The 12,116-nt window shown below is 38.9% G+C and overlaps 1 protein-coding gene across 2 annotated transcripts in view; it reads right to left on the bottom strand.

Annotated features, from left to right (window-relative positions):
- RGS7 (regulator of G protein signaling 7) overlaps positions 1 to 12,116 on the bottom strand; it is a 572,390-nt gene that overhangs the window by 166,343 nt on the left and 393,931 nt on the right. For both annotated transcript variants that reach the window (XM_049867941.1, XM_049867940.1), the window contains exon 4: positions 8,756 to 8,806. In XM_049867941.1, the coding sequence (XP_049723898.1) occupies positions 8,756 to 8,806 (51 nt within the window). The remainder of the gene's footprint in view (positions 1 to 8,755; positions 8,807 to 12,116) is intronic.

Below are 12,116 nucleotides of genomic sequence, written 5' to 3'. Positions count from 1 at the left end.
TTGAAATGCTTGAATGCATTGTTGTGGTCGCTGTGTATTTTGAGTGTCTTCCAGCCTAGGAGGTTTATCTTCCAGGACTACATTGGACAATGCTCCATTGTGATCCATAGGTTTTCACTGGCTAATTTTTGGAAGCAGATCACAAGACCTTTCTTACTAGTCTGTCTTAGTACGGGAGCTCTATTGAAACCTGTCTACAATGGGTGCCCCTACTGGTATTTGAAATATCAGTGGCATAGCTTCCAGCATCATAACAACACACAGGCCACCAGAGAACCACGAACTGACAGACCGATAAGCCACATTAGCTTTACCAAGTCCTTCCTTCCTTCCTGTCTCCTTCCCTCCCTCCCACCTTCCTTCTTTCTCTCTCTCTTTCAGGTTGCTTATGCCCTATATCTTCACCAAAACCAAAAAACCAAACCCACTGTCATTGAGTCGATTCTGACTCATAGTGACCTATAGGCCAGAGTAGAACTGCCCCATAGGGTTTATGGAAGCAGACTGCTTTCTCCCATGGAGCTGCTGGTGGGTTTGAATGGCTGACCTTAAGGTTAATAGCAGAGTGCTTAACCACTATGCCACCAGAGCTCCTTATAAAAAGCACGCGATTTACAAAAACTTTAATAAAATAGAAAGTGAAGACCTAAAAAAAACAAAGAAAAAAAAATTAGGCCAACCAACTACTGCAGGAATTCAGCAGTGCCACAGGGCAATTGTGTTTTTCCATTTGTTCTGTGGAGTAATCTTGGTTTTTGCTTTTTCTAATGGAATCGGTAGAGTTAAACAACTATTTAGCAGTATATTGAACCCTGGCCTCATTATGCTTGTTCTAGTTTTACAAGAGAAAAGACAGCAACTCTAATTACATTTCCAGGTACTTTCAGTATTTTGCTTAATAACTGGCAACTCTAACAGGCAATATACATAAAATAAGTCAATTAAATAAAAAAAAAAAAGAGAGAGGCCACAAAACTCAGAGACTGGTATTTATGCATACGCTGGCCAGTACAAAGCAAAAGAGGGAGCCAGGATAGCAAGAGGGCACCTTCTGCATCTCTAACAAACACATTGTGTTGACATCAAGTCAGACCTACAGGGGATGAATCAGCTCTGCATCATACTAGCTCTACTCTGACTATAGGGTTTGCAGCTGTCAAAGTAAAACCAACAGTCCTTATCTTGATTACAGGGTCTCTATGAGTCGGAATTGACTTAAAGGCAACCAGTTTTCTTTGATTTACAGAGCCCTGGTGGCACAGTGGTTAAGCGCTCAGCTGCTAACTAAAAGGTCAGCAGTTCAAACTCACCAGCCGCCCTGAGGAAGAAAGATGTGGCAGCCTGCTTCTGTAAAGATAACAGCCTTGGAAGGCCTATGAGGTAAGTTGTATCCTGTTTTATAGTGTCGCTATGAGTCAGAATCAACTCAACAGCAATGAGTTTTGTCTTGATCTGAAAGTATTCATGTTTTGACATCAAAAGGTCTGAGTTTAAATGCTGGTTCTATCTCTAAGTAGCTTCATGATCAGAGACTTAGTTTTCTATCTACCACCTATTTCATGAAGCTTTCTCTTTTTTTTGAAGGCTGAATTAAGTATCTATCTATCTATCCATCGTAAACCCTGGTGGCATAGTGGTTAAGTGCTATGGCTGCTAACCAAAGGGTTGGCAGTTTGAATCTGCCAGGCGCTCCTTGGAAACTCTGTGGGGCAGTCCTACTCTGTCCTATAGGGTCGCTATGAGTTGGAATTGACTCGATGGCACTGGGTTTTGGTTTATCTATCCATCTACCTACCTATCTACCTATTTATCTATTGATGATCTACCTACTCAGCTCTCGACAGGGTGTGTGGCACACAGTTGGTGTTCAAGTATGTGAGATCTCTTTCCCTCTTTCCACTTACAAGAATTAAAAAAGTGGAACTCACCCAGCATAGCACCTGGGAGCACCCAATTAGTTAATATTCATGTATGATAGTTATTTTCTGCTGCTACTACTGCAATAAAGTAATAGAAGGAGGAGGTAAAGGCAGCTGGAAGGCAAAACCAGAAAACGCCTTTGTCAACAGGTGACTGATACCATGGCAGTCATGCTGGGGATAGTAATCCCTGTTCTGCCAACAAAAACTTCCATTTGTGGACTTTACACATACTTTTGAATATGTTCTGGGGTTTTTATTTTTAACTGTGTAGAGCAATGGCATAATTATGACCAGCCAATGACAGAAACAGTCATTTGTTCGACTATGAAATGTAGTATGCAAATGCAAAACAAAAAAATAAAAATTAATACTAAAGGGAGGAGAGCAAAAGAAAGGAATGAAGCTAGCTAAGAAGTTAAATGAGAGAGTTGTTCACAACAGCTGGATGTGCTGGGGCTGGACTCGGTGGCCTGAGTACTTTGAAGGGCAAACTTATGGAGCAGACATTTACAAGACTGCTCACTTTCTGCCTTGCTAAGAGGCAAGGCTACCAAAAGAGGGGTTTCTGATGATATTAAATGTACAAGATACTTTTTTTTTTTTTTTACACTGGGGTACTAACGGAGTACCTGCAAAGAGGAATCACTTCTCTCTTCCAAAGAGAAATTAGTAAGACACCAATACACAGAAGAAACTTTGGCTCTTGCTTATCTCACACAAAATAATTCGAAGAGCATATAAGATTCCTCGTGTACATAACTTGGAAGCTCTGGATACAATAGTAGAGACACGGGTTGGGTACTCAAAGACATTAATTAAGTATTATTTATTAACAGAAAATGCACATTTGCAAGTTGACCTCTTGGATAATATCTATTGCCTTAAAACTAGGTGAAACTAATCAATCTTTTCAAGTGTATGTGATGACTCTGGTCTATGAGTTCTTATATATTATTATCGGAAAACTTAAATACTCAAGTGCTAACTGAAAGGTTGGTGGTTCAAACCCGTGCAGCTGCTCTGTGGAAAAAAGACCTAGTGATCTGCTTCCACAAAGATGGCAGCCAAGGAAACCCTATGGGGCAGTTCTACCCTGTTACATGGGGTCACTACGAGTTGAAAGTCAACTTGATAGCATCTAACAACAACAACACTGAGACAATAATAATGGAGTGTCTTTTATTTAGCTCATATTGATACGATAGTTTACAGAATGGCCAATGAAATATGCAATTTTATAGGTTCATAAAGGTCTTCATGATTTTTTGCAAGGGTGTTTTAAATACTTCTCCATCACTCAAGCAAGATTGTTTGAAGCAATTTCATGAGCGCACAGAAAAGATGGCTTTTGATTTTATCTGTAATACTTATGAGTTGAAACATGCAGGAAATGGCTTTAAGAAAAGGGTATGCTCAGAATACAATGGTTAAATATAATACCAAAGCCAAGAAAAACAACTACTTTATTCCAAAAGACACTATGTAAAATACCACCCTGTCGCGTGAGCCCATGTTCCGCTCATGGTTCCACCAATTTCTATAAAAGCAGAATCCCGGTCTGGAATAATTTTTCAAAAATGAGCCAACATACAGGGGAGAGATTGGAAGAGCTGGGCTCTACTTCTTTGAACAGGGTTTTGTGTGATTTTAGGGCTTCATTAGTTTCTCTCAACTGATTTTCCAGTTGCAAAATGGTGAGAATGCCTGCCCTGGCTACTTCACGATATTGTTGTGATGATCAAATAAAATAATCCAAATAAAAATGATCTGAAAAAAACATACAATGCTTCACAAGTACAAAACGTTATCAAGGATACCAGAGACATTACGTACCGTGTTGTTGCTGATACATTCCTATGCTCCTAATGCTATGATTTCTCTGGCAGTCTAACCAAATTCATGGAATACAAAGGCAGTTTGTATTGGAATTTTATTAAGTTCATTAACAGAATTTAGATCACTTTTGCCAGAGGACTTGTGTCAGGCTGGGGAGACAGATAACGGACTGTTTCAGGATGAACATAACGAATAGGTGTAATTAATTCATCGACAATTAAGTTACTCAATCCAGTTGTTTGACGATGTGTTTTACCAAACATCTGGTTGGACTTGCCTGAATCCCAATTTTCACTGGTTGTTTTTACAACAGATAATACATGTAGAAGAAGAAATTTTGCAACTGTGGCAAGACCTGTTCCCGCTTTCAAATAAACTAGTCAAAAATAAGGTAATTTAGCAAAGTAGCAATATATAAAAATAGCATATACAAATCAATAATTTATATATATGGAAATAATAACCTGTTAAATCATATAATGAAAGAGTAGCTCCACACATATTAACGCAAAATAAAATAACTAAAATAAATAAGAAATGTGCAAAGCCTATATAAAGAAAACTTTAAAACACTCCTGAAAGACCACAAAGCAAGCCTGAAGAAATGGGAAGACATACCATGCTCTTAGATAGAAGACTCCACATCATAAATGATACCCATTGCCTCTGAGTCAATTCTGACTCATAGCTACCCTGTAGGACAGAGTAGAACTGCCTCATAGGGTTTCCAAGGTTATAAATCTTTATGGAAGTAGGCTGCCACATCTTTTTCCCGCAGAGTGGCTAGTGGGTTCAAACTGCCGACCTTTTGGTTAGCAGTCAAGTTCTTTAACTACTGTTCCACCAGGTCTCCATAAATGAGGTAGGAAAGACTTAAGGGAGCAGGTTTGAGAGGTGGGGAAATCAAGGGTTCTATCTTGGTTGAGTTTGACGTATCAGAAGATAAGTCGAGTAGGCATTGGATAGGTAAGTATGGAGCACCATGGAGTGGTTTGCATGGAAGCTATGAATATAGGAATCCTTAGTATATGTCACTTAGCAACAGTGTGCAGCTGGGAGAAGGAAAAGCAGCTAGGACAGACGTCTGCAACATTTATAGATCAGCTAGAGAGGGAAAAGCTATCACAGAAGGCTGAGACTGAGTGGCCAGTGAAAAAGGATAGCCAGGAGAGTGTGCTATCCTGGAAGCCAAAGACAGTCATTCAAGGAGCGTATGCTCACCAGTGTATTCACAGACCTGGCTCGTAGAAAGAATTCAGTGAATATTTGGTAGGTGAATGAAATAATCAACGTATCAATGAAGAAACGAATTCTCCCTAGAAAAATATAAAATATAAATTTTGAAAGTAGACTCAAAAAGTAGAAGAAAACAAAAAATGTATATTATTCCTGTGTATTATACGTACATGTGGAAACCTGGTGGTGCAGCGGTTAAGCATTTGGCTGCCAACCAAAAGGTTGGCAATTGGAACCCACCAGTTGCAAACCCTGTGGGGCAGTTCTGCTCTGTCCTACAGGGTTGCTATGAGTTGGAATTGACTGGACAGCAATGGATTTGTTTCTGTTTTGTGTTTTACGTACATGTGAGTGAGTAATCTTGTATAATCCTAACTTTAACAAAATCCTAAACTCCAACTAAAAGTTCAAATCCAGCTTTAAAGAAAAAAAAAAAGAATAGTACCGTGTAACCACATGTCTACTTGTTCTTGTTGTCAGGTGCCATCGAGCCAGTTCCGACTCATAGTGAACCTTTGTACAACAGAAGGAAACACTGCCGGCTCCTGTACCACCCTCACAATTGTTGCTATGTTTGATCCCATTGCTGCAGTCACTGTGTCAGTCCATCTCTTTCAGGGTCTTTCTCTTTTTCGCTGACCTACCGCACATCTAAGAGTACCAAAATCTCTAGAAAAATATTCAGCTAAATATGCAATGAACTGCTGTAATAGAAATGAAAAGGTATGAAACACTCAATTATAAAATACAGAATACTAAAAGTACAAATAATAAGGATTTATCAGTCTTCCATAAGATCCTGAAAGATCATAAACCCTCTTCTCCTGTCCCCAGATAGGCCATCAGGACCTGCTCCCTTACCTAGGCATTGGTCTGTTCTTCCAACTTCCCTTAAAACCCTCTTTCAACAAATCATTGAATCCAGAATTTCAAATGATCCCTACAGGTCTTCAAATGACCACTTATCCACTAGGCACAGCACAGGGACAGAAACCAGGCATGGATTTCTCTCTCATTTTAAAACATCTTCAGGGAGTGAACTGGGTTAAATTATAATAACTACTTAGTCTTTCTTCATAAAGAGTTCCAAAATCGTATTTTAATTGCAAATATGCAGCCACCAAAGTAACAACTTTCATGATGTCGCCTACATTGTTGATCATATTTAATAGGAATCAGTATGGCTGTCAGATTGATTCATTTTCTGTGCACATTATCTTTTTTATCTTCAGAGCAATCAGTAACGCTTCTTCTTACTCTACTGAAAACCTAATACAGAGCTTGTACTCTGTAGAGGGTGAATTAGTTCATTCAAACAAACAAAAGAAAAACTAGTCTTCCAGGCTTCCATAAATACAATAATGCACATTTACCTTCTGAGCTGGGTATGATTGGCTTTATCTCTTCATTCCCTTCTAATGAAGCTGTACAACTTCTTTAAAGAGTTGAACAAGCAAGCAAAGTAAGTTTTTCATACATGGTGACACAGTGGTTAAGATCTCGGCTGCTAACCAAAAGGTTGGCACTTTGAATCCACCAGCCACCTCTTGGAAACCCTATGGGGCAGTTCTGTTCTGTCCTAGAGAGTCACTATGAGTCGTAATGGAGTCAACGGCAACGGGTTTGCTTTTTGGTTTTATAGCTAAAATGATATCCCATGCGTAAATTACAAACGGTGATTATTTCTTTGTTGCGATTGTAAGCTGCTATCCAGTATGTCTCCCACTCATGGCGACCCATCACACAACTGAACAAAATGATACTAGGTCTTGTATCACCACAATGACCAATTATAGATTGGACCATGGTGAACCATATGGCTTCCACTGGCTGATTTTCGGAAGTAGATTATCATGCCTTTCTTTCTAGTCTGTCTTAGTCTGGAAGCTCTGCTGAAACCTATTCAACATCCTAGCAACACAAAAGTGTCCACTGACAGACAGGTGGTGGCTACACATGAGGTGCACTGGCTGGGATTCAAAACCCAGTCTCCTGCATAGAAGGCAAGAATTCTACCACTAAACCACCAATGTCCCCTTGATTATTTCTTACTAGCTTTTTTTTATTATATCTGTAAATCTCTTTCCTGCGTCTCAGGCTATTTCTGAAGTACACCTTCAGTCTTATACTTAATAAAATAATTTACTCTTTTGAATATATATTACGCTTTGAGCTATAATATTCTTTGCAAATCAGTTGTTCCCTGGTTCTCAATGACTGTGTCAATGTGATATTTAGCATTAGGATGGAGCCTTGGTGGCACAGTGGCTAAGAGCTCCGCTGCTAACCAAAAGGTCGGCAATTTGTCATTCACCAGCCGCTCCTTGGAAACTCTATGGGGTAGTTCTACTCTATCTCATAGGGTCACTATGAGCCAGAATCGACTTCAAGGCAATGGGTTGGTTGGATCTTTCTGGTGCTATAGTTTATAAATCAGGTGTTCCCTTGAGGTAGGTTGAATCTGAAATTCAGTAAGACCATGGCCTCCTTTCCTCAGAATTATCTCCTCTTTTCACTTAGTAATAATATGGTGCCAGAGTAGCTGCCTCATCTTTACTAATTGTTTTAATCCTGTTTAATCTGCTAGAACAAGTACTTTGAAAGGTCATGTACCTGGTGAGCTGGGTGTGTACACAGGCACTTGTGTACAAGTTAGAGCCGCATTTTTCACCATGTGGTTTTGCTCAGTAGCTCAAAAAGGGGATAGAAACATTTGCATCTCCGTCAACTGTTATTTCTAAATCTTTGTAAGGTGGTAGCCGTCAGAGGTAGAAGTAACCAAAAACCCACTGCTGTCAAGCTGATTCCGACTCATAGTGACCCTACAGGACAGAATAGAACTGCCCCATAGAGTTTCCGAGGAGTGCCTGGTAGACTCGAACTGCCGACCTTCGGCTTAGCAGCCCTAGCTCTTAAACACTATGCCACCAGGGTTTCTGAGGTATGCGTAAAGGCCATGCGAAATTTATCTTTGATCTGAACGATGGTGTATTGCATAGTTTCATGGACTCCTTCTCTGCCGGGACACTGACAGGTACTGCAATAACTGCTTTTCATAAGATATTTTTCTTGATTTCTCGGCATCTTCTCTAAGCAATATGCATCTTATTCTCATTTCAGTGATGTGAATTATTTACCACATAGAAGACTTTTGCACGATACTTTAAAAAAGCCATTCGGTGCCTCATATGCGTAGGAATCTGTTCTATGAAGTATAAAATGTTAAGTGGTAGAAATTGTTCTCGTACTTTGGAACTGAGTTTACTGCTGCAGAATAGACATAATGCCTACCACAGTGAATAGGTCCAGGACTTACAAGTATTAAAAAAAATATGTAGCATACAGGTACGGTAAAAATAACAATAATAATAAAAACCCTGAATTACAAATGACATATTGTTTTACAACTTCATGCAAAAGCAGAGTTAAGGCAAAACTATAAACCAATCAGATTTACTTTTGAGTCTTATGAAGGGAAATTTCATTACTTCATAATGATTTTCTATAAGTTATATGTATAATTATTTATGTATATGTACTCGGCTTACTTTTTCTAACAATTGTCAATTGCCCGAATCAAATTTTATAAAATGGAACACTACTGAAATATATGGAAAATTATAAAATATACTAAACTTAGTTAAACATGTTGATTACCATAAAGTTTGTATAAATGCTAAAATGCACAATTCAAGTTTAATCATAATTTTTCAGAAACAAAAAAAAAATTTTACCAGTGGAAAAATGAGGTACATACTTACCTGGATCTTCTATAGTTAAGTTCTTTATTAACCATTGGACAATGTCTGACCCTAGAAAAAAGAGAAAAATACACATAGAAATGAACATTCTGTTTGTACGTGTTAACTTTGAGAACCCGGACTTTTGGTTATATTAGTAGGAACAATTTTAATTGCTAAATTAACAGGTTAAACATCATACAGAACATTGAAAACAAAGAATATCTATTTTCTTCAGAGAGCCAAGGTGCAAACTTGTAAATTATTAAATATAAAATATTTAAACATAAAGATTTAATATACTAGTAGTAGATGAAGTTATTCATTCATTCATTCATTGAATACATGTTTATTGGGTTCCTACTACGTTTGAGGCACAATTCTTAGTATAACAAGAACTTTATAATAATATCCCCACTCATTTCTCGTAGTCCTCATCCCATTCTTAAATCTACTTTCAAGCCAAGCCAAATGTGTTGTTGCTCTTTGAGCATTCTGGGATGTTTCAAGCCTTGGTGTCTTTATTGTGCTATTCTCTTTGACTGACATGTCTTTCCATTATGTTCAAGACACTCAACATTCATCCACATAATAGAGCTTTCTTTGGCTTTTGCCTTTGTCCAATGAGTTTACAACCCTCTCCATGGAGCCTCCCCCATGTGTCCGTAAGTTTATTGTACTGGCAAGGGAGAGAGGGCTTGTGTGTTGCTGTGATGATGGAAGCCATGCCACTGGTATTCAAGTTACCAGCAGGGTGACTCATGGCAGACAGGTTTCAGCTGAGCTTCCAGATTAAGCCAGTCTACTTCTGAAAAGAATTAGCCAGTAAACACCTTATGAATAGCAGTGGAACACTGTCTGATATAGTGCCAAAAGATGAGCCTCCCAGGTTGGAAGGCACTCAAAAGACTACTGGGGAAGAGCTTCCTCCTCAAAGTAGAGTCGATCTTAATGACGTGGATGGACTCAAGCTTTAAGAAGCTTTATTTGCTTGAGGTGGCATGACTCAAAATGAGAAGAAACAGCCACAAACATCCATTAATAATTGGAACCTGGAATGTTCAAAGTATGAATCTAGGAAAATTGGAAATCCTCAAAAATGAAATGTACCACGTAAACATTGATATCCCAGGCATTAGTGAGCTGAAATGGACTGGTATTGGTCATTCTGAATTGCACAATCATATGGTCTACTATGCCAGGAATGACAACTTGAAGAGGAATGGTGTTGCATTCATCATCAAAAAGAACACTTCAAGATCTATCCTGAAGTACAATGCTGTCAGTGATAGGATAATATCCATATGCCTACAAGGAAGACAGTTAATACGACTATTTTTCAAATTTACACACCAACCATTAAGGCCAAAGATAAAGAAATTGAAGATTTTTACCAACATCTGCAGGTCTGAAATTGATCTAACATGCAATCAGGATGCATTGATAATTACTGGTGATTGGAACGGGAAAGTTGGAAACAAAGAAGGATTGGTGGCTGGAAAATATGGCCTTGGTGATAAAAATGATGCCAGAGATCACATAATAGAATTTGGCAAGGCTAACGACCTCTTCATTGCAAATACCTTCTTTCACCAACATAAACAGCAACTATACACATGGACCTCACCAGATGAAATACATAGGAATCAAATCGGCTACGTATGTGGAAAGAGACGATGGAAAAGCTCAATATCATCAGTCAGAACAAGGCTAGGGTCCGACTTTGGAACAGACCATCAATTGCTCATATGCAAGTTCAAGCTGAAACTGAAGAAAATTAGAACAAGTCAATGAGAGCCAAAGTATGACCTTGAGTATACCTCACCTGAATTTAGAGATCATCTCTAGGTTAGATTTGATGCATTGAGTACTAATGACCGAAGACCAGACAAGCTGTCAAATGACATCAAGGACATCACACATGAAGAAAGTGAGAGATCATTAAAAAGACAGGAAAGAAAGAAAAGACCAAAATGGATGTCAGAAAAGACGCTGAAACTTACTCTTGAGCGTCAAGTAGCTAAAGCAAAAGGAAAAAATGAAGTAAAAGACCTGAACAGAAGATTTCAAAGGGCAGCTCCAGAAGACAAAATAAAGTATTATAACGACATGTGCAAAGAGCTCGAGATAGAAAACCAAAAGGGAAAAACATGCTCGGCATTTCTCAAGCTGAAAGAACTGAAGAAAAAATTCAAGCCTTGAGTTGCAATAGTGAAGGGTTCTATGGGGAAAATATAAAATGATGCAGGAAGCATCAAAAGAAGATGGAAGGAACACACAGAGTCATTATACCAAAAAGAATTGGTCGATATTCAACCATTTCAAGAGGTGGCATATGATCAGGAACCAATGGCACTGAAGGAAGAAGTCCAAGCTGTGCTGAAGGCACTGGCAAAAAACAAGGCTCTAGGAACTGACGGAACATCAACTGAGATGTTTCTATAAACCGATGCAGTGCTGGAGGTGCTCACCCTTCAACGCCAAGAAATTTGGAAGACAGCTTTCTGGCCAACCGACTGGAAGAGATCCATATTTATGCCTATTCCCAAGAAACGTGATCCAACTGAATGTGGAGATTGTCAAACAGTATCATTAATGTCACATGCAAGTAAAATTTTGCCGAAGGTCATTCAAAAGCGGCTATAGCAGTGTATCAACAGGGAACTGCCAGAAATTCAGGCCGGATTCAGAAAAGGACATGGAACCAGGGATATCATGGCTGATGTCAGATGGATCCTGGCTGAAAGCAGACAATACCAGAAAGGTGTTTACTTGTGTTTTATTGACTATGCAAAAGCATTCGACTGTGTGGATCACAACAAATTATCGATAACACTGCGAAGAATGGGAATTCCAGAACACTTAATTGTGTTCATGAGGAACCTGTACATAGATCAAGAGGCAGTTGTTCTAATAGAACGAGGGGATGCTGAATGGTTTAAAGTCAGGAAAAGTGTGTGTCAGGGCTGTATCCTTTCACCATACCTATTCAATCTGTATACTGAGCAAATAATCTGAGAAGCTGGACTATATAAAGGAGAGCAGGGCGTCAGGATGGTGGAAGACTCATTAACAATCTGCGCTAGGCAGATGACACAATCTTGCTTGCGGAAAGTGAAGACAACTTGAAGCACTTACTGATGAAGATCAAAGACCACAGCTTTCAGTATGGATTGCACCTCAACAAAAAAGAAAACAAAAATCCTCACAACTGGACCAATAAGCAACATCATGATAAACAGAGAAAAGATTGAAGTTGCCAAGGATTTCCATTTACTTGGATCCACAATCAACAGCCATGGAAGCAGCGGTCAAGAAATCAAAAGACACATGGCATTGGGTAAATCTGCTGCAAAAGACCTCTTTAAAGTGTTGAAAAGCA

This window comes from Elephas maximus, chromosome 24, assembly GCF_024166365.1.
Source record: "Elephas maximus indicus isolate mEleMax1 chromosome 24, mEleMax1 primary haplotype, whole genome shotgun sequence".
In the NCBI taxonomy this organism is placed as follows: domain Eukaryota; kingdom Metazoa; phylum Chordata; class Mammalia; order Proboscidea; family Elephantidae; genus Elephas; species Elephas maximus.
The sequence above is the reverse complement of the archived record's forward strand: the minus strand, read 5'-3'. Positions and strand labels throughout refer to the sequence as shown.